This window comes from Crotalus tigris, unplaced genomic scaffold (genome assembly GCF_016545835.1).
Source record: "Crotalus tigris isolate CLP2741 ecotype Arizona unplaced genomic scaffold, ASM1654583v1 scf7180000019173.45859301935:6455823, whole genome shotgun sequence".
Classification (NCBI taxonomy): Eukaryota; Metazoa; Chordata; class Lepidosauria; order Squamata; family Viperidae; genus Crotalus; species Crotalus tigris.
Window position 1 is genome coordinate 2,571,058 of NW_024097414.1, and position 22,267 is coordinate 2,593,324.

Here is a 22,267-nt window from a genome sequence, read left to right on the forward strand (position 1 = left end):
TTTGGAAGGGAAGAATAGCTTGCTTCTCCAATGGCTAAGCAGTTAATTGCTTCTGAGAAAGAACAGAAAACGGCCACTTCTTTGCACCTGGGGAAAAGATTCTAACGTTCCGTGCAGAGACAGACCCCTGGCTTCTGTACTTTCTCTGAAATACACAAGGGAGAGCAGAAATTAGGTTGCTAAGCAAGGCTGTCATTGAAATTTTACAACCATTTTTACTGTGGTTGTAAAGCATAAGTCGAGGGCTTAGGACAGTGACGGCGAACCTTTTAGAGACCGAGTGCCCCAAAACCACCCTGCCCTGCCTGCCATCCCGGGCCCCGCCTACCCGCAGGGCCACCCGCCTCCACGGCTCGCCGCAACAGATCGCCCAGGCGGCCCAGCAGCGCCATGGTGACCACACCTCCACCCATGCCCTGCAGCATCATCTGCGTGTGACGGAGTGCAAGGGCGGAGTCTTGTCCCTGCTACCCAGTTGCCATGTCCTTGGCTGCGCTGCTCTGTGTGGGCCGTGCCCGGGGGCGACTCTCCTCTGGAGGGACTGCTGGTGAGGAGGGGGCCGTGGGGGGAGGCAGGGCTGGGGTGAAGGCACGTGTGCCCGCAGAGAGGGCTCTGAGTGCCGCCTCTGGCACGCATGCCACAGGTTCGCCACCACTGGCTTAGGACCACAGCTGAGGTTACAGAATTTAAGTGATGCTAAATGATACAGTCATAAAAGGATCCATCGCATGACCAGACCTGATTTGGCAAACATGTTTACTATTGGTTCTTAAGCAGATCAGGCAATGGTTAAGTGAACTCTGCAGCTCTTAAGCGAATCCAGCTTCACCCGTTGATTTTGCTTGTCGGAAGGTGGCTGGGAAGTTGCAAATCAGGATCACAAGACCCCGGGACACGGTCACCATCATAAATGCGAGCCAGTGGCCAAGTGCCCAAATCACAACCACATGATGCAGGGGTGTTTGCATCATTGTAACTTTGAGAATAGATCCTAAGTCCCTTTTTCGTCTCCACTGTGACTCCGAACTGCCCCTAAACAAGTGGTTGTAAGTCAAGGACCACCTGTAGACATGCCGTTGTTAAGCTAGTAACCCGGTTGTTAAGTGAATATGGCTTCCCCCATTGACTTTGCTTGTCAGGTCAGAAAAGGTGGATCACATGACCCCAGGGCACTGCAACTGTCATAAATACAAGTCAGTTGCCAAGCATCTGAATTTCAATCATGTGACACCGGGGATGCTGCAACGGTCATAAGTGTGAAGATCAGTCATAACATAAGTCCCCTTTTTCAGTGCCATTGTAACTTTGAACTTTCACTAAATGAATTCTTGTGAGTCAAAGACCAGCTGTACAAATGAATTGATGCTCTCCCTGTCTCCATGGTGAAGCATCTGAAAACATCTCCTAAACACTGCAAGCTCTTTTGTTAAAGCACATGGCCTTTTGCACATGTTTGACTTGCACAGATTTGCTTCCTGGATCTTGGCTGCAGGGATGCGCTTAGTTTTTCGGCCATGGCAGAATTTGGAGAGAAAAAAAAACAGTGAGAGGCTCGTAAAAGGAAAGCTTATTCTGAGGACCTAATACTGTAATAACAAGACTAAATTGCTTGAAGAAGAGGGAGACACGATTCAGCCAACGTGTGTGTTCTACACTGCACACAATAGGAGCAAAAAAAAAGGGATGAGAGAGGAACAAGACATCGTTTCTGAAGACCAATTTCGTTGCAATGAGTCCACTCTAATGAGATCCCCAGTGTGCCTGCCTGTTTGCATCACACTTAATTGTGCTCTTTTCTACTGAGGCTGCTTTAGAAGCACACAAACACAAAGCAGATATCAGCTGTCGCTTTGCAGCCTGTTGAGATCCAATTATTTCTCCATCGGACACTTTTGATGGCAGGGAGTAGCTAAATTCAAATGATGGGTCATCTGGTATTCTCATCTTTAGCGTCAGTTTTTCCCCCTGGTCCATCAAGACAAAGCACGTGCACCATAAAATCCAGTGAACTTCAGCGAGAGTCTGAATTTTATTGGAGAATGTCATGAGCATGTCCTTGTCCCTCCTTAGCTTATCCACAAAAAAGGGATCTCTAATCTTTAAGAATATTAGGATCCAGTAGGGCTTGCGGCTTCATGGACACCAAGAGAAACTCTGTGAAGTATCCTTAGATCCGTCAGGTGCTGGGTGTCAAGGAAATTTTTATTTTTTAAAAAATCCTTTAATCCCAGTTTAAAACTGGTTTCAGCTTAAGATATGAGAGATCTGGCTACCTTTCCCAGATATTTTGCATAATCTCAACAAAATATTGTCTTGGAGAGATTACATGACCTGTCACCTGCTCAGAATTAATCCTGCAGAAACGATACCCTTCTATTCTCCTTTTCACTGTTTTGCCTTTTTTTAAAAAAAAAAAAAGGTGGGTGTAATTGGAGAAATAAAAACAATTATATTCCCATAAAGGCATAATTCTTTCCTACTTCACAAAGATAAATCTTCTGGGCTTATGCAAGCCTATTGCAAAAGAGAAACAGAGGAGGTGCTTCTGAAAGGCAAATTAAACACACACCCGATCATTTTCAAGTAAGAATAACCATGTTATTTTACCCTTCTTTGCTATTCCTACCTAACTTTCCCCCCCCCCCCGCTTTGCTACGGTTTCCACAATTTCTTATCTGTCCTTCGCAAGAGTGTGGCGAGGGGGCGAGGAGAACCTTGGGTTCTATGGTCTCCTTGTGGCCAAGTTAGATATGAATTTGCGAGGGGTTGATTTCTTTGGACTAATTCTATGGAATGGGTTTGAGGAGAGGAGAAGGAACAAGCAATGCCCAGTGTTACTAACGTGATGGTAGAACATGCCTTATCCCAGCTAGTTCATCTCTGTCATGCCTCCAGTAGGAGCCTGAGGGTGTCTGTGGCTTCAGAGGAATGTGGGGAAGAGCAGACCATGGCAGGCCAGGGCCCTTCAGAATTGGGACAGGATGAATATGAGAGAAAGAGCTCAGGCAAGGCCACCCCCTCCTGATCCTAGAGCAGGGAGAGTGGAGAGACGGACGGAACAACAACGCAAGCAGGTTCAACTACTCGGGAGGAGAGCGCCCCACCCATCTCCACAGGGCACACCTGGACACTGAGACTGAAGGAGCCACTGTGGGGAGGGGCATTTGTTGTGAACAAACACTGATTTCTTGGAGTTTTGTGTGCTGTTGCTGATCTTGGAAACAGCTCTCTGATCTCTTGTTCGGGGGGGGGGGGGGAAACCCTGAAACTCTGACCATTGGACAGGCTGACAAATTTGATTTGGTATTCAAAGACCTCAGACTGCATTTTGGCTTCTCTTCTGAAACAGCTCAGGCAAGCTTGTGTTTCCACAGACTTGTTAGATTTTGGGTATATGTTTCATTCCTTGTGTAAATTATTCTTCTACTCTAATTGTATGTGAAACTACTTGCAGCCAGAGGCTGCTGAAGGTATGTGTGTCTTACTTTGTTCTGGGGCTTGCCAGAGACATGGGAGCATTTGGGGAAAATTTGGAGCAATTAAAGGGCAGTTTGAGTTGTCAGCTGACTACATTGCCCCTGTGCTGTGCCACGGGTCATCACAATCTCAATGGGTTTGGGCCACTGATTTATGAATTGCATTGCCTTTTCCTCAATAAAATTATTTCCTGGACCGTGCCTGCTGCTTGCAGACTTTTTAGAAGGAGAAGAATCAACACGCATCTCGCCATCCAGCTTAAGTGTTGTTTGACATGCTAAACATGATAACAAATCCATTTCTAATCTCTTCCTTCCCTGAAGAACCAACTCTAAAGATACTGTGTGGTCTTCACCGTAGCCTCCGTTCAGCCATGAAGATGTTATTCATCAAAGGCCAGTGGCTGAAGTCCATCTGGAGCAGGAGAAAACTTGGTGGATTGGTCCCCCAAGCCATGAAGATCTTTACTTCCCTCGATTTTTCCGAGTTTGAAGCTATTAACCGTGGGGACAAAGAGGTGCCGAAGTACTTTAATTTTGCAAATGACGTGCTGGATAAATGGTCCAAAATTGAAAAGGTAAGACCCCTTCCAAGGAGGGGGGGCGAAAGGGGTGTTCCTGATTGATGTGCATGTCCCCATATCTCATTTTTTCCCCCTTCAACTAATTAAAGAGAAATGAGGCATCGTACCAGATTGAGACCCAATCTTTTGTGGGCCCCAAATTTTAAGCAAATCATGTATTTTTTTTTTTTTTTAAAAAAAGAAGTATTAAGAGAGGGGACCATAGAAGAAAATATTGTTTTGAACTCCGTTCCCTTGTTCAGTTCAAGGACAGTGCATGAATTTAGGCAGTTGTAAATTTGGAAATTATAAGTATAATCAGGGTCTCGCCACTTACCCTGTTAACCTGCATATTTGCTTTTTATTTATTTTATTTTTATTTATTAAATTTGTTTACTGCCCGTCTTGACACAAGGCGACTCTGGGAGACTTACAATATTAAAATGAAACCATTTTACTCAATCGATATAATGAGAACTGTATTAGTTCAAATATGAGACAGTATATATTAAGGGGAAAAGAGAGAAAATATTTGATGTTGTGCCTTGAGATTTGTACTAACAATTTTTGTATGCTATTGAATTATCGATTAACCCAGCCACCACGTTGTTTTTTAAATACTTAAATGTAAAATTAGAAAATTAATACAATAATACAAAAAAAAAATAATGAAACCATAAATATATGTCTGGAATGCTATAGGGTTTCCTGCCTGAGCAGGGGGTTCAAGTAACAGGCAATGTAGAAATAAATATTATATATACACATAATACACGTACACAGTTATACACACAATAGATACGCCTTAATATACACATAAGGAGAAGAAATAAGAAAATAAGAGACAAACAGGAGAATATGAAAAAATTTTCCTTTAAGAAGAATCGAGAAGGAGAAGAAATAAGAAAATAAAAACAGCTGGATCCTAAAAATCTATGCCCTGCTCACTAGAATTTTCTTCGGTTTCTAAAATATTTCTCTTGTGGTTTTTACTTTATTTTATTGAAAACCTTTATATGCAGAAGCTGCTCATCTTCTAATCAACTCTGGGCGACTTCCAAACAAGAGTTTTTTTTAAAAAAACATATAAAATAATATTAAAACTATAAAACCAAACAGATGAAAACGTTAACATATCCTTCTTCAATCTTCTTCAACCTACCAGATATCCATAACTCTGAAGCCAACAATGATCCGTTCTGGAAGAAGACAGTTCTGAAATTTTATTAGAACCAGCCTGTTTTTCTCTATTTTCCTTTCTCATTCTAAGAACTGAAGACGTAGCTTTTGGTTGACCACTCCAATCGAGAGACACAACACACGTCTGGTTGGACCTCCCCAGATCATCTCCCTTAACATGGTGGAGGAATCAACAAGTATTGTCCCTTTCAATATTGTTTTTCAGAATGGAGAGAGGGCCTTCTATCCAGCTCTCTGGTGGATCGATGGAAAAGGAGGAGAAGTGAAATGGGACTTTGAAAAACTGGGCTTGGTCTCTAGGAAAGCGGCCAACGTACTCACGGGACCCTGTGGCCTGCAGAGAGGAGATCGGGTGATCCTCATTCTGCCTCGGATCCCAGAATGGTGGATGTTAACCGTGGCATGTATGAGAGCAGGTAAAAAAAAAACCCATGTAGGCATAGGAAGACCTGTTCAGGTATGTCATAGCAATTGCTTCCATCCTTGAATAACAGAATAATAGAATTGGAAGGGACCTTGAAGGACTTCTAGTCCTGCTCAAGCAGAAGACCCTGTACCATTTTAGACAAATGGCTGTCCAATCTCTTCTTAAAAATCTCCAGTGATGGAGCGACCACAACTTCTGGAAGAAAGCTATTCTACTGGTCAGGAAATTTCTCCTTAGTTCTAGATTGCTTCTCTCCTTGATTAGCTTCCATCAATTGCTTCTTGTCCTACTTTCAGGTGCTTTGAAGAATAGCTTGACCCCCTCTTCAATTAGCAACCCCTTAGATATTGGAACTCTGCTCACCTCTAGTCCTTCTTTTCATTAAACCAGAGATACCCAATTTAAGGCATGGACTTTCCATGTCCAGAAGAAGACCTAATGGTGAGAACAATCAACCAGTAGAACAGTTTGTCTTCAGAAGTTGTGGATGCTCCAACATTGGATCTCCTGCTTGAGCAGGGGGTTGGATTAGAAGACCTCCAAGGTTCCTTCCAACTCTATTATTCTGTTACTTGTCACTGTCTTCAGTGTCCTGCCTCCAAGCTTCCCAAAAGTCAAAATAATGGATGTAGGAATGATGACCCAGAATCTCATCATCCATTCTTGCTTTTGGGACAGAACAAGGTGAATCCTTGTGAATGAGCAAAGTTGTAAGAACATCCTCAAAGTGATGTATTTATTGACCTTGCCAGGGATCGTCTCCCTCCCAGGGACCCCACAGCTGACAGCTAAAGATATCCAGTATAGACTCCAGGTTTCCAAAGCGAAAGGCATCATCACAAATGATTCGTTGGCCCCTCTGGTGGAGACCATCTCTTCGGCATGTCCTTCTCTGCAAATCAAGTTGCTGATCTCCGAAAGAAGGCGAGAAGGATGGCAACATTTCAAGGAGCTGTTTGCGTAAGGCACAATGAATAGCACCCAACATTGGGAAGTGTGTTAGGCACTCGGTAACCTTTTAGAAGGGAGCGAGGCCTTTTGGCTAAATGACTGCCCAGGAGGATGAATGCAACAAACCTGTGCGCCCAGAAGGACAGGCACTTTGAGACTAGTAGCCATTTTAATTTCTGAGCCATTTTAATATAGATAGTTTTCTTCCGTTCAACTGTGTCTGATTCTTGAGGGAGGCTGCCTGAAATTTTTTTGGCAAGGAAAGTGAGTGGCCCAAGGTCACCCAGCTGGCTTTGTGCCTCAGGCAAGGAACCCAGGCTGCCCTGACTTCTAATTTCTAATCTCTCCCGATTTCTAATCTAACCACTATACCAAATTGGGTCTCTAAAATGAAGGTAGATCTCCTTCACTTCTTTAAGAAATAGTGGGATAGAATCTAACAAAACAAAGGCCAAAACATTACTCTAGAACAGTGGTCTCAACCTATGGGTCGCGACCCCATTTGGGGTCGATCGACCATTTCACGGGGGTTGCCAAGCAAGGCTGTCCGCCATTTTTTTCCCCTTTTCTGGCAGGTGCCTTACCTCCCTTGGGCTGGGCCAGCTGGTGGCCCAGCCGGTGGTCGGCCTGCTCCGTCTCTGCCGCTTGCCAGCTAGGCCTTGGCCGGCGCAGGGGGTGGCACCACGCATGCGCGGTGCTCCCGGGCAGGGGAGGTCCTCGACTTACGATCGGTTGGGTAGTCCTCGACTTACAACTGGTTTAGTCCTCGACTTACGACCTGTTGGGGGTCGCGGCATTAAAAAGGTTGAGAACCACTGCTCTAGAATGCTATGATTGACTAAATGCCATCAATTCATTGTTGACTCTTAGCACCTATATAGATGGGTTTTCTCCAGGATGGTCTATCCCTAACCTGCTCCTTTACTTCTTCCAATGGTGCCCACATTGTCACCGTAATTGAGTCTTTCCACCTTGTTGGTTGTTGTCTTCTTCTCCTTCCTTCCTTCCATCATTTCCACCATCAGAGTCTTCTCCAGAGAGCTGGGTCTTCACATAATGTGCCTATATTTGGATAATTTGAACCCGGGAGTACTGTGACAAATAAGGAAACAGATCTGGCAAGGGTAGATAGGCTCACAGACCTGAGAAGGGGCAAGTGAGAGCGTTACATTGGAGTTGTATTCCAGAAATCTGAGAATGTACCTGTTCAAAACAGTTTTGAAAAACCCGTCCTCCATAGTTGTTTACATCCCTGGAGCCACCTTTGAGTTCAGCTTCTCCATGGAACAGCGAGTGATAGAAATGCAAATTGTGAATGAAATGTTAAAGGTAGCCATTTTAAAGGTAGCAAAAAAAAAAGCTATCAAAGACGCTCTCAGTGGTGGTGCGTTTTAAAATATTGTGAAAATAAAATAAGCAGGTGTTTAAAACAAACAACTCAGATCCTTTGTATTTGTAAGTGCCGTGTTCCACTATCATTATGGGCCAGAGAGATATTTAAGTCTGCAAATGAAACACCTACCTGGGAGTAATTCTCCACACACAAAGTGAGGCTTTCTTTCAAGTCAACACATATTAGACTCTGCTGCAAATTTCTGGCACATAATTACTTTATTCAGGCGAGGAATACAACAGGGAGCCTTGAGGTAGACAACACTGAAGATAAAACATCCCTCTAGGAGTGGCGTGATCAGTTAATCAGTTAACCTCGTTGGTCAATTTACGTTTTTTTTTTAAGTGAAAGGAATGACTCCTCTTTCTGTTCATTGCTGATGTTCTTCCCTGGGTCCCTTTCAGGGCAGCTCCTTCCAGCCACAATTGTGTTCAAACCCGGAGTGATGAACCAATGATTATATTCTTCACAAGTGGAACCACAGGATCTCCAAAGATGGTTGAACACTCTCAAACCAGCTTACCCTTGGGCTTGGCTCTACCTGGAAGGTATCCTTCTTAATGTTCTTGTACGTCTTGAACTTGACCCCAGCCAACCAGAATTTGGTCTCTTCTACCTGTCGGGGTTTCCTGAAAGGCCTCTGGAGAAGTGATGGCTCCAGATGACAATTGCCACCAAAGAACTGAGGATCTACAGAAAATTTAAGGCCACCTAAAATGAGGTGAGAACGAGTTTGTTCGAAGGGAATCCAGAATCCCATCCTGACTGTCTATATCTCACAGGTTTTGGCTGGACTTCAAACCTTCAGATGTCATGTGGAACATGTCCGATACTGGTTGGGTGAAGGTGTCTGTGGGGAGTGTCTTCGGCCCTTGGCTACGAGGGACCAGTGTCTTCATACACAGCATGCCACAGTTTGACCCAAAGGAGGTTCTAAATGTAAGAATGATACATCCAATCTTTGGGGGAATGTACAGTATTTTGACCTTTGACACCCTCAACCACCAACTCCTTCCTTGGTCCATCCGTCTGCTGCTTTAGACAGGAACCCAGTGATGTATTTTGGAAGCTTGGAACTGACTTCCAACAGAGGTAGTGGGTCAATCATTAGTAACTGAGTTTAAACATGACTTGGGATAAACACAGATCTATCGTCCAACAAAAATTAAAAAAAACCCTCAAAGGGCAAATTCAATGCAACATTAGGTCTTTTTCTGCCATCCGTTTTCTATGTTTCTATGTTTTATGAACCTAAAGTGAACAAGAATATCAACAGTTTTTTTTTTTTTAATGTATCAAGACTAGATATGGCACCTAGTATCCTGCTGGCTCTGAATTCCTTCACTATTGTCCCTGCTACATATTTATCATTTCTTCTTGACTTCCCCCAACTCCCCTTATTTCTTGCTTTTAACCATGCCAATGTTGCACTGCTGGATTTGTAGATTATTATCATTATTATTAAATTTACTTGCCACCTATCTCACCATGGGCTACTCCAGATCAGCAAAATCTAGAAAGTAATAGCTTCGCCAACCTTCAACCCAGGAAGAAGTTTAAAGAATGAGGAAGATGCAACTCCATCCTTTCATTTCTGTTTCTTCCTCCTTCCTTTTTTCTTCTCTCTAGACACTTTCCAAGTACCCAGTGACAACAATGTGCACTGCTCCAACAGCTTACCGCATGCTGGTGCAGGAGGATCTTAGCAGGTAGGTGGTTATCAGTTAACCCATCTGCATGATTGATGATTGATTGGTTGGTTGATTAACTGTGAGGCCAAAGGAATCTGTAAAAATAAAACCTTCAAAGAGTTTGCTGCTAACATATTGTCTGGGTTCCAACATGTAACTTACTAATAGATATTAAGTTCCTTTCTCTCTACCTTGCTTTTCTAGCCGTTGATAAAAGATATCCATATTCTAAAATAAACCGAATCTTCTTTCTCTTTCATTTTCAGTGTCAATCTATCCATTTCTGCACAATCTAAGATTTTTTTTAATTAATTCTTCCTCTGTTGGTAAATCTTCATTTTTCCAGTGTTGAGCGAACACAATTCTTGCTGCAGTTAATATATGTAGAATTAAATATATGCATTCTTTCTCGTAATTTCTTACCATTACGCCTAACAAAAATAATTCTGGCTTAAAATCTACATGTTTTTTTAGTCATTTTCTCTAACCATGTATGTATCTTTAACCGGAATCTTTTAGCTTTAGTGCCTGGTTTTTGTTTACATTTCCAACAATTGCTTGATATATTTTTAGACATTTTTGCTAACCTCACTAGTGTTAAATGCCATCTATAAAATATTTTATATAAATTTTCTTTGTACGCTACTGCTTTTGTTATTTTAGAATTTCTATCCCAAAGGCTTTGCCAGTTTTCTAGTTCTATGTTATGTCCAAAATTCTTTGCCCATGTTAAAGGACTACCTGTATATTTCTGTCAGCAATGTATTGAGTCCTTCCTTTCTCCCTCTTCAGGAAAACTTCAATTGCCCTTTGTACTAGTGGTTTATTTTCCCACTGGATTTTTTTTAATTTTGAGTTCTTTTTTTAACTGAGGAAAATAATTAGATTAGATTAGATTAGATTGCCTTTATTGTCATTTTTTATTGTGGGCACAATAGCACACATTAAAAATGAAATTTAGTTGCTTGCTCTAAAAGTGTACACATACATAACACAAAGTGATGAGTATCACTTCTGAGCATAATCCAATCTAAAAGCAACCCCAAAACTTTTTCCCCTGCTTTTTGTACCTCTCTTCTCTTGCTAACTTTCTTAACTTCTGTTTGTATAAACTTAAATTTTTAAAAAAATAAAGTGAAAAGGGAAGGGAAAATCTATACAAGCCTAGACAGACAGAGGCAGAAGTGCCAAGCAGCTAAAATTTGCAGGACAGGCTCTTAGTACACACAGCTTTGTCTAGCAACACCACCCAAGGCTGTCTCTGATTAGAATTTAAAAGTAGCCATCTCAACCTGCCAATAAAGAAGAATATTTGTAGCTCACTCAATGCTGATGATGTTACCTAGTTGGGTAATGAAACGTCTGCAAGAAAACTACCAAGCTCAGAGACCACCAAATACCCCTCATTATCCCCTGCTTAATGATAGACGCTCTGAATAACTATAGAAACCAATCTGTTTCTTCTTTTCCTCTGCATAAAGCTACACATTCAAGAACCTGTCTCACTGTTTGGCTGTAGCGGAACCAATGAACCCAGAAGTGGTGTCACAATGGAAGAAACAGACCGGGTTGCAAATCCACGAAGGCTATGGACAAACTGAAGTCGTATGTGCCTGATCATAAAAAGCTCCTTTCTCTTAACCAGGATTGTTAAGGACCCAGTGGCTAAAGGGGGTTAAATTTAGGGCCGAGATTTTATTGATACTATTTTTAATGGCTGAGCCTCTATGCAGTCCGTCTTATTAACTCACCGCGCAAGAGGTATTGTCTGAATCAAGAAACTGGGTTAATTTATTAAACAGGGACAGTCTGTGGGGCGATCCCAACTTTACAGTAGAGCAGTGCTTCTCAAATAGTGGGGCGGGCCCCCCAGGGGGGGCGCGAGGCTCCGTAAAGGGGGGCTCGTTTGACCTCGGCAAATACTGTCATATTGGATGCACGTGACACACGCAAAGGACCCGATTGGATAGACAGTCGCGCGGGGGGGCGCGAAATGTTTTCTTCTTCCTAGGGGGGCATGACAGAAAATAATTGAGAAGCACTGCAGTAGAGGTATCAGCTGAAGGCCATGGAGCTGCATGAAAAAAATGTAATTGGGAGCACCGCTCAAGGCATCAAAAAAGTTAAAAAGTTTTAAGTTGAGGACTACCTGTATTTAATGATTGGGAAATAAATACCCTTTGGAGGTACAGATATTGCATAGATCTTTAAACCAAATGTTTAAGAAGAACTGCAATTCCAGGAATATCCCAAATTCTTTGCTGCAGGGGATGGTAACGGCCAACAAAAAAGGGAGACCAGTTAAACCAGGCTCCATGGGAACTGCATTCTCATCTTACGACGTCCAGGTAGGACCAGGTGGGATCAACTCTGGAAGGTCTATTTAGCAGAGGAGGAAAACATGTATTTGTTGGGGGATGGTTGTTTTGTTTTTTAACTTCTCCACCAACTTCCAACTAATAGAAGGCGAACAGCGGTAAGTAGGATCAGGCCAGGATAGGACTTAGATCTGAGAACCCAGGACAGTGATGGCGAACCTTTTAGAGACTGAGTGTCCAAAAACTGCCCCGCCTCCTGGGCCGCCCGCCCGCTCCACCTGCCCGCTCCACACCCACTCCTCCCCCTGCTCTGCCCCGCCCACTCACAGGGCCACGCACCACCTCCACGGCCCACTGCATATCGCCCAGGCGTCCCCTGTAGCGCCATGGCAGCCACGCCCTCCACCCACACCCAGCAGCAGCATCCACACATGTCGGGGCGTGAAGGCGGAGTCTTGTCCCTACTGCCTGGCTGCCATGTTCTTGGCTGCACTGTTCCACGCGGGCCACGCCTGGGGGCGACTCTCCAGGGGGGCTGCTAGTGACGAGGGGGCCGCTGGGGGAGGCAGGGCTGGGGCAACGGCGCATGTGCCCACAGAGAGGGCTCTGAGTGCCGCCTCTGGCACGCGTGCCATAGGTTCGCCACCACTGACCCAGGACATCCCAGGATCGGAGGCCGATCTGAGATAAATGAAAAAAGAAATGAAAAAATATTTGAAATTAAAGTTGGAAGCCCGCTTCTCTATTCTTGTCAAGAACATGATACGAACGGGCCCCCAAAGTCAGCAGGAATTTGGCTCCTTTGCTCCCCCTTAACCTTAACTCTTCCTTCATCTTCCTTGCCTTTCTTTCTAGATTGTAGATGAAGAAGGTAAGATTTTGCCCCCTGGACAAGAAGGAGACATCGCTATCAGGATAAAACCCAAACGCCCTTTTAGCTTCTTCTCTCGCTATGTGGTAAGCAAGAAACTTAGGAGAGTAGCCTGATGCGTCAATCTAAATCCAACCAAAATCTTGACCTCCTTCACTCAATTAGCACGGAAGTAACACAAACGTTAGCTCTAAATTGGATTGTGGACCCTGGAGAAGGAAGACTTTGCTCCTTTCCCAACAGGGCATACTTTAACCACAATCCTCCTGTTCCCGTGTTTTGAATTAATACATGAATGTCATTTTGTTAATATCCAGGACTCCCCAGAAAAAAACTCAGCAGTTGTCCGGGGAAATTTCTACATCACTGGTGACCGAGGCTGGATGGACGAAGATGGCTATTTCTGGTTTATTGGAAGATCTGATGATGTCATCATCTCCTCTGGGTAGGTCCATCTCAACAGATCTTCAACAAAACATGCAAAGGTGGGAAAGCATCACAAAGTTATCCTTAGCATCATCTGGGTCTTGAAGGAACCTGTTGAGCATTGATTTCCTTTAGATGTAAACGTTGGCCAACTCCTGCTCCTTCGTGGTGACTTCTGATAAACCCCACATAGCTAGTAAAGATCAAGGAACCCAGATTTAGCAGAGATCCCATAGAATTGGAGGTAAATAAGGAATCTGGGAAAGGAGAGGGGAATTGCTAACCCTGATTTATTATTTCATTAACCTGATTATTAAAATATTAAAGGCAATATTAAAGTGGAATCTCTTTGAAGATGTGAAATATTTCTTCTCAGTTCCTTGTTGCCACCTAGACTGAGACAATCAACGAACAGCCTCCAATCTTTTGATTGCTTATTTCTAATATTCTTTTGTTCCTTGTTCATTTTTTTACATTTCCAATCCTGGCTTGGGGATCTCTTTTCCCATCTAATCCAATCCAATCTTGCTCAGCTTTTTGAACTAAGTCAAGATCAGCTAAGGAGCAGCCCCCAAAACTGGGCAGTCAAACTGTGATTATATTTAAATATACAAATTTTGATTTTGTTCTGGGTCCCATCCGCCAAACGCCACTCCTCCATTCAAAGTCATACGGGTGCCATTTAGACAATAATTTGGTTCCCTCTTCCCCAGATACCGCATTGGCCCTTTTGAAGTAGAAAGTGCTTTGATTGAACATCCAGCAGTGGTTGAATCAGCCGTTGTCAGCAGTCCGGATATAGTCCGAGGGGAGGTAATGAAGCTTTTGTGTAAATCTGCAAATTAATTGTGGGTGTTCCAACCTTGGAGGTTTTTAAGAAGAGATTGGATTACCGCTTGTCTGAAATGGTGTATAGGGTTTTCTGGCAGATCAGGGGATTGGATTAGAAGACCTCAAGGACCCTTTTATTCTGTTCTGCCTGCTTAGGTGCTACTAGAAAAAGTTGGATCTATTTTTATTGCTTTAATAATTGTACTGGGTGCCTATTTAAGAGTCTGTCCTTGCATGATGCCTGGTATTTGCTTGAAGATCTGTGAAAACCCAAGTTTCCACCCGCTTTTTAACAACAAGAAGAAGAAGAAGAAGAAGAAGAAGAAGAAGAAGAAGAAGAAGAAGAAGAAGAAGAAGAAGAAGAAGAAGAAGAAGAAGAAGAAGAAGAAGAAGAAGAAGAATAGTAGTAGTAGTAGTTGGAAGGGACCTTGGAGGTCATCTAGTCCAACCCCCTGCTCAGGGAGGAAACCCTAGACCATTTCAGACAAATGGCTGTCCAGTCTCTTCTTAAAAACTTCTAGTGTTGGAGCATTCACAGCTCCTGAAGGCAGGTTGTTCCCCTGGTTAATTGTTCTAACTGTCAGGAAGTTTCTCCTTAGCTCCAGGTTGCTTTTCTCCTTGATGAGTTTCCATCCATTGCTTCTTGTCCTGCCTTCAGGCGCTTTGGAGAAGAGCTTGACTCCCTCTTCTTTGGGGCAGCCCTTGAAATATTGTTTTCATAAAGAACTTGTCCGCTTTTTGTCTCTTGAAAAGCAGCCGTTACAGGCAAGTTTTGTTTTCCAGGTAGTAAAAGCATTTGTGGTGTTGTCCCCCGAGTTTGCTTCACACAACCCAGAGAAACTAGCCTGTGAGCTGCAGGACCACGTCATGAAAGTGACAGCTCCCTACAAGTATCCCAGGAAAGTGAGTGTTATTGCAAGGCGATCCTGAATCATACAGAAGCCCGCTCTGGAGGATCACAGAATAACAAAGCTGGAAGAGACCCTGGAGGTCTTCTAGTCCAACCCTCTGCTCCGACAGGAGACCCTATTTCAGACAAATGGTTGTCCAATCTCTTCCTAAAAATCTCCAGTGTTGGAGCACCCACAACTTCTGGGAGGCAAGGAGGAGGTGTGTGAAATGTTCCCTCCCCCCATGACCACTCCTCTTGGAGAGACTACTTGTCACCTACACAGAATTAATCCTGCAGCAGTGATGCCCTTATCTTCTCCTGTCCCAATCTCTTTTTTAAAAAAACTCCAGTGATGAAGCAGCTGCAACTTCTGGTGGCAAGCAGTTCCAACGATTAATTGTTCTCCCTGTCGGGAAATTTATCCTTAGTTCTAGGTCGGTTCTCTCCCTGGTTACTTTCCATCCATTGCTTCTTCTCCTGCCTTCAGGTGCTTTGGAGAATAGCTTGACCCCCCCTCCCCTCCTCTTCTTTGTGGCAGCCCCTCAAATATTGGAACGCTGCTATCGTATCACCCGTAGTCCTTCTTTTCACGAAAGACCCTTTTGGCTGCCGATTGGGAACTACTTCAATATCTCTAGCCTTAGGAAGGAAGTAGCTATGATTCTTTTCTTTTTTTCTTTTTCAATTCCATAAGGTGGAATTCGTGCAGGCGCTGCCCAAGACAACCAGTGGCAAAATCAGAAGGAACGAACTGCGAAAATGGGAATGGGGTCAAATGTAGTTCCGCGTCAGTCTTGCATCCCGTCACCGTTTGCAGAAAGATCCGCGGGCAGACTTCTTCATGTCAAGGTTGCATTTAAAAAGCCGAAAGCCGAGCAGCTTCACCTGGGTCTGGTGAAGTGTGTAACTTCTGCGTAACGTTCCCCAATTCCTCAAAATAAATAGGCCAATCAGTTTGAGAGGTCCTCGCTTTCTGAACCGGGGACCCTGGCGTGGAGTGAATCACTTACAAAGAGAAGGGCAATTAAAAAAAAAAAAAACAGAAGCAAAGAACACGTGTTAGCCAATCTGTTCCAAACCAAAAGGAGGTCAATTTAATAGAAAACAACATACAAAAAAGTAAGAACACACATACAAACTGGGAAATGTTATACCCCTGCAAAGATGTTATGCCGTGAACGTTTATTTTCAAACAAGGAATTCCTCCCAGAGATTTTTGTCTGGGTTTTTTTTTTTTTCTTTAAAGGTAGCAAAGGCCAATGTCTGCAGACTCCCCCATTTCCTCTCCTTGACACCCCCACAATAATTAGGAGTTTGAAGCATTAGCTTGTCTTTCTAACCATGTAACTGCAAAGAGAACATTTTTAAACAGAAGATGTATCTTTCCCCAAAAGTCCCGCTCGGCTAATATTTTACAATTTGCTTCAGATAGTTAAGAAGATTCTCTACAAACAGACCCCTAAAAGTTCCTCTAGGGTCAATGATGTTAAAAGAGCTACAGAAGAAACCTGAACATGTTTCCAAATCAGAAAAAGCACCAGAACGTTAGTCTACCTATTCTCCTAGACGAGGGATCGCCAAAACTGGCAATTTTTAAGACTTGTGGACGTCAACTCCCAGGATTCACGCTTGGCTGCTTGAGGAATTCTGGGAGTTGAAATCCACAGGTCTTAAAAGTTGCTAAGATTAGAGATCCCCGTCGCGGACTGAACGGCATCTGAAGAGGTGCTGTTTTGCCAGAGTGGTTGGAATACCAGATCCCCAGCTCAAGAGGAGACGATCCCTTCTCCAGTCATGCTAGACTTCACATCAGGATGCTGGCAGTGATCACACGAAAATCTGGCAGTAAACACTTGTCATAACTTACTTGGGAATATTATACGACTTGGAAACACCAAGTTGCCGAGGATGAAAAGTTAAAAACCACCTTGCAAAACTATAAGAGTCTAGTTGACCTGCTTACTCCTGAATAAGTAAACCTGGGAGCTTTTCGTCATGATAATCAGAACAGAAAGAGGCAATTTTAAAACCTCCATTAATAGCCCAATTGTTCTAGGATCAGCTGCTTCTACTCCCAACCTCAGGCATTGTTTAGGAACGATCTACCCCTCCCCAACACACACACACATACCACTTCCCACCTCCGAATCCTGGCTGCATTTTTGCAGTTTTAAGTTTAAAAAGGTGGAACATTGGGCCAACACTCCAACTGGAAGAAAAGAAAGCATAAACGTTTGGCTGGTCAGCATAGTGTCTTTTAGTCCTAAGGACTCGTAAAAGGGTCAGGAAAAAGCTAGCCGTAGTTTGATCCAGTTACAATGATCTGTTCTGTCTGTAACACTAAACCCTAAGGCAGGGGTGTCCATCCTTGGCAGCGTTAAAAACTATGGACTTCAACTTCCAGAATAGCTGACTGGGGGGAGGGGTTCTTAAAAGTTGCTGAGGCTGGACACCCCTGATCTACAGGTTGTGAAAATCACGTCTTGCGTCGTTCAGCTGGAAACCCCCCCACCCCAATCCAGAATGACTACTATAAACAAGGCAGGAATGGTGGGAAAGAGTGCCTTAGGCATAGCCTTGAGACAAACCAGCTGTGCTTTAGCCAAATCACCTAGAGTCTTTAAAAAGACAAGTTAAAAGCAAAACAAAAACAAGCATCAACCCCTGATTTAACAACCGGTCACCCATCCTGCAGATTTCCCTTTTTCTTCTCGGCTCTTTCATTCAGGCTCCTAGTCCTCGTGATTGTCGTTGGCGGCGGTCTCTGTCTTGCCTTGGCGCTCGTTTTGGTTTTCCCTCTGTGCTTCGGGTGTCTTTGCTCCGGGGGTGTCATTCTCAGGGGGTGCTTTAGGAGCTTCTGGCTGCCCCTCGGCTTTGATTTTCACCACCTCTTGAAGGTTGTACTTTCGAAAGAGAACGTAGTCCTTCACCACACTCAAGCAGCAGATGTTCTTGATGATCTCCACCACAACGGTGTATTCAGGGTTACTCAGGTCGACCTTGTTTTCTGGGTTGAGGTGGCCCACAATGCCTGCAAGGCAGCGATGGAGAAAGAAGGCTGGGAATTATTGCCTTAAATTTAATTTCGTAACTGGTGAAATGATAGAGAGATGTTTTGTTTTACCGTCTTAAGGAGATTCTCAGTCATCCAGGTCACGGCTGTCCCAAGGGTGCTCATTTCAAAAGGCAACTGGACTTTGTGTTTCCTTGAACACGTTTCGTTTCTCGTCCAAGAAGCTCCTTCAGTTCTTCAGTCAGGACTGAAGAAGCTTCTTGGTCGAGAAGCGAACGTCTTCAAGGGAAAACAAAGTCCAGTTGCCTTTTGAAATAAGTGTTTTGGGTTTTTTTGTAATGTTTTGTAAATTTTTATCTTTGTCTTTCCTTCCCTTCCCCCCCCCCCCCGGTTCTATTGTTGAGTATCTTTAAAAAGAAAACCATCTTTAAAAAACAGCGGCTTTATGGGAAGGAAGAGATTGCACTGGGTGTGTTCTTAGAAATAACTTTTGGATTGGTGATCTGCTTGAAGTTTGAGGTATTTTGGTGCTCTTTTCACCCAAAATTGCATTGTGAGACAACCTGGTCTTCTTCGGGCATTTTAGACAGAAATTCCCATCAACCAGAAGCCTGGCCAACGGTCAGAAATTTTAGAATATAACCATGCAATTCCCACCGAGTTTCTGAGCCATGCCTGGCTCTGTAAAACATCTCAAAGGCTACCCAAGCAATGGGGGAATAAAATGTCTGATTTTTGTGCACTGGGAAAAATGGACGATCTAAAGCAGGGGTAGGCAACCTTGGCTCTTTTATGATTCGTGGACTTCAACTCCCAGAATTCCTGAGCCAGCAATGCTGAGGGGAGAGGTTTCCAAGCTGAGCCATGCTGGCTCAGGAATTCTGGGAGTTGAAGTCCACGAGTCATAAAAGAGCCAAGTTTGAAGACCCATGGGCTTGACAATAATAGAACTGGTTGGTCATTCTCTTCTTCTAGAGCAGGGGTAGGCAACCTTGGCTCTTTTATGGCTGGTGGACTTCAACTCCCAGAATTCCTGAGCCAGCCACGCTGAGGGGAAAGGGAGAGGTTTCCAAGCTGAGCCATGCTGGCTCAGGAATTCTGGGAGTTGAAGTCCACAAGTCATAAAAGAGCCAAGGTTCCTTACCCCTGATCTAAAGAGATGAAGTGAGCGCATTTTGCGTTTCTGCAAGGCTTAAGGAAGCCATGTTGCCTTTTTTTGAAAATCCACTCACCCCCTCCCACTGAAAAATCAAACAGAAATAGCAGCATTGATACGCTCACTTCTGGAAGTGAGGATCTAGATGCAGCTTTTAGGGTGCCCTGGTTGAAGCCCTTGTTAGATTGCAAAAGGAACATAAAGCCTTTCATCCTAGTTCTGAAAGCACTGCAGATCTGCCTTGGATGGAGATCTTCTCTAAAAGAGTTTGCCCTTTTGTTTACCTGCCAGCTCTTTTATGACTTCTTCCCTGCTGAGGTGGCTGTTATTTCGAGCCTTGTAAACTATCTGGAAAGTGCCCTTCCTGGGGCTTTTGAACCAGGGTTCGAAAAAGGTCTCTGAATACCGCTTCATGTCTTCGAGAAAGGCTTTGCAGGTCCCCGACACAGGCAGCATGCGCAAGATGACTCGGGTCTTCTTCTTTTTGGTGGCGTGCATGTCCTTCAGAATGTGGTGGACCAACGTCTCGGGTTCTGCAAGGAGACACGAAGGGAGGTGATTTCGAGGGTGAGAAGCACAGTCCTTTGACACCTCTGCTTTAGATGTTTTGGTTATTTTTTATTCTTTTCTAAGCCACTTGGGCTCTTTTAGGGAGGGCGATGTGTAAATAAAATTAGGGATAAAACAAATCATAGTCATTTGGTTGACAAACTCTTTGCCGCATACCAACACCCAGCGTTCGAATGAAAACCACATTGTTAGCCCCGCTCTCCACCGACTGGAACCGACGCTGCTTCTGTTCCGTGGAGGTACGAATCTGATCCACTTCTTTTTTCAAAGCCGCTTCGGCATCATCTTCCTCCTCTTCTTCCTCCTCCTCATTCCCAGAGAGACTGTCCTCATTTCGCTCTGCAAACTTAGCACAGGCAAAAGTACACAGAGGTAGCCCCTGACTTACGACTACAAGGGAGGCCCAAATTTCCATTGCTAAGTCAGTTAAGTGAATTTTGCCCCATTTTACAACCATAGTTAAGTGAATGACTGCAACTGTTAAATGAAACTGTCATTAAGCAGAATATCTGGCTTTCCCCCAATTGACTTTGCTTGCCGAAAGCCGGCTGGGAAGGTTACAAGGGATGGTTACATGACCCAAGGGAAGTGCAACCTTCCTAAATATAAATATGTAAGTAGAATAGAGCTGGAAGGGACCTTGGAGGTATTCTAGTCCAGCCCTCCAGGTCAAGCAGGAGAACCTATACCACATATCTATCTATCTATCTATCTATCTATCTATCTATCTATCTATCTATCTATCTATCTATCTATCTATCTATCTATCATTATCTCTCTCTCTCTCTGTGTGTGTGTGTGTATGCGTGTGTGTGTATATATATATATATTGATCATGTGACCCTGGGGATGCTAAAATGGTTGTAAGTGTGAAAACCAATCATATGTCACTCAGTGCCGTTGTAACTCCGAACAGTCATGAAATGGGTGGTTGTAAGTCGAGGACTCCCTGTATTGCAACATTTTTACCTTTTCCCCCTTGAGGCACGGTGGCTGAGGAACTCTGGGAGTTGAAGTCCACAAATCATAAAAGGGCCAAGTCTGAGGGCCCCTGCCCTAGAAAAACACCCGTCCCACCATCCCACAAGCAAGCAGAAAAGCAGGGGCTCTGTAAACGTCGTGGAACTACATTTCCCAGCATTCCTACCGGCCCTTCGCTGAGCGGGAATCCTGGGAGCTGTGGTCCCGAGCGTTTGAGGCGTCCCCGGGAGAGACAACCAGCCAGGCCGCGGCCTCACCTGCTCGGGCCCGTAGAGCTGCTCTCCGTACTCGCCCAGCAGGCTGTAGGCTTCAGCCACGCACTTGCGCTCGTTCATGTTGCAGGTGATCAGGATGCCGCACATGCCGGCCTCCAGCGGCTGTCGCCGCCCGCCCGGCCGGGCCCGCTTGGCCGCCTGCACGTACTGCCCTTTGGGCGGCCGTCGCTTACGCGAGGCCGAGGCCGCCACCACCGGCGGCGTCTCCACGGTAGCCATGGGGAGGCGGAGGGTGGCGCAGGCGCAGCAAGGTGTCACAACCCGGACGGCGGGCCTTGATGGCGTCATCCGACCGCGCCCGGAGCGTGTGGGTGGTAAAGACCGCCAAGATAAGAAACGGTAGAGGGCGATTTCACTATAGAGTCGGAGTGCAGCAATTCAAGAGAGGATGCTCAGCTGCTGTGGCTCCAGCTAGTGGCCGTTCCGAGTTCTGCAGTCCAGATCTGATGTGGGACAGACAAGAATGCATTGAACTGAAATGAACTCAAAAGGACACTTTGTGCAATAAAACGAGAGAGAGAGAGAGAGAGAGAGAGAGAGAGAGAGAGATTAAATGGTAGGTAGGTAGATAGGCAGACAGACAGATGAGAGAGGATGGATAGATAGATAGACAGACAGATGTATCGATGGATAGAAGATAGATAGATAGATGGATAGATAGATAGATAGATAGATAGATAGATAGATAGATAGATAGATAGATAGATAGATAGATAGACAAACAGACAGACAGACGGATCGATGGATGGAAGATAGATAGATAGATAGATAGATAGATAGACAGACAGACAGACATGGAGAGAAAACAGGTAGATAGATAGATATAGAATGAAAGAGAGCACGCACAAATCCAAAAGAGGTTCACAAGGATAAAAATTCTTTATAATCCCTTCCTTCCAAAGCAACATTCAACAGCAAAGGCAAGAAAAACTTAGAAAAATCCCTGTTTGAATAAAGATATCTAAAAAGCATAGAAAGCCACAACATTAAAAGACACAATTATTTATCTTTATTTACGTGCAGTAAAAAATCAAAGGAAAAGATGGAAAAGAAAGAAAAGCATGCAAGAAAAGAAAAAAAAACCGAAACACACTAAGTTATGAAATCTAGGGGTATTTCCAGCTGTTTCTTCAACTGATAATTGCAATCTTACTGTCTTCTAGATGAAGAAGCAAAGATTAACAATATTTCTGCAGCCAGACTGTGCAGTAAGTGGAAGCATGCATGGTGAAA

General features: G+C 44.2%; 2 protein-coding genes across 9 annotated transcripts; one reads left to right on the forward strand and one right to left on the reverse strand.

Annotated features, from left to right (window-relative positions):
• Nucleotides 1-1,924: 1,924 nt before the first annotated feature.
• LOC120315684 (acyl-coenzyme A synthetase ACSM4, mitochondrial-like) lies at nt 1,925-16,017 on the forward strand. Of its 8 annotated transcripts, none has more exons than XM_039360446.1 (14): nt 1,936-2,583; nt 3,838-4,054; nt 5,445-5,655; nt 6,419-6,626; nt 8,415-8,558; nt 8,793-8,949; nt 9,640-9,719; nt 11,183-11,306; nt 11,969-12,049; nt 12,875-12,976; nt 13,208-13,335; nt 14,030-14,129; nt 14,931-15,050; nt 15,734-16,017. In XM_039360446.1, exons 1-14 carry the CDS (start codon nt 2,507-2,509, stop codon nt 15,818-15,820), a joined length of 1,836 nt encoding a protein of 611 aa, XP_039216380.1. In that variant the 5' UTR covers nt 1,936-2,506; the 3' UTR covers nt 15,821-16,017. The 8 variants fall into 8 exon arrangements, 7 of the variants coding, with proteins under 7 accessions (XP_039216386.1, XP_039216380.1, XP_039216384.1 ...); XM_039360450.1 differs by having other exon boundaries at nt 2,438-2,583; nt 3,801-4,054; XM_039360447.1 differs by lacking the exon at nt 1,936-2,583 and adding an exon at nt 2,781-3,470 and having other exon boundaries at nt 3,801-4,054.
• Nucleotides 16,018-16,110: 93 nt separating this feature from the next.
• On the reverse strand, nt 16,111-21,337 carry THUMPD1 (THUMP domain containing 1). The gene is made up of 4 exons (XM_039360458.1): nt 21,017-21,337; nt 19,935-20,124; nt 19,493-19,741; nt 16,111-18,070 (listed from the first exon to the last, which is right to left on the reverse strand). Exons 1-4 carry the CDS (start codon nt 21,320-21,322, stop codon nt 17,772-17,774), a joined length of 1,044 nt encoding a protein of 347 aa, XP_039216392.1. The 5' UTR covers nt 21,323-21,337; the 3' UTR covers nt 16,111-17,771.
• Nucleotides 21,338-22,267: the final 930 nt, after the last annotated feature.

What these genes read in the sequence shown, in the direction of transcription:
- LOC120315684 (XM_039360446.1), top strand. Translation starts at nt 2,507, where the DNA reads ATGCAAGCCTATTGCAAAAGAGAAACAGAGGAGGTGCTTCTGAAAGGC. An exon ending in GCTATGGACAAACTGAAGTC is followed by an intron (nt 11,307 to 11,968) that starts GTATGTGCCTGA and finishes TCTTTGCTGCAG; the next exon opens with GGGATGGTAACGGCCAACAA. An exon ending in TCTCATCTTACGACGTCCAG is followed by an intron (nt 12,050 to 12,874) that starts GTAGGACCAGGT and finishes CTTTCTTTCTAG; the next exon opens with ATTGTAGATGAAGAAGGTAA.
- THUMPD1 (XM_039360458.1), bottom strand. Translation starts at nt 21,322, where the DNA reads ATGACGCCATCAAGGCCCGCCGTCCGGGTTGTGACACCTTGCTGCGCC. An exon ending in AGCTCTACGGGCCCGAGCAG is followed by an intron (nt 20,125 to 21,016) that starts GTGAGGCCGCGG and finishes GCCTGTGCTAAG; the next exon opens with TTTGCAGAGCGAAATGAGGA. An exon ending in AGTCATAAAAGAGCTGGCAG is followed by an intron (nt 18,071 to 19,492) that starts GTAAACAAAAGG and finishes GCTGCCTTGCAG; the next exon opens with GCATTGTGGGCCACCTCAAC.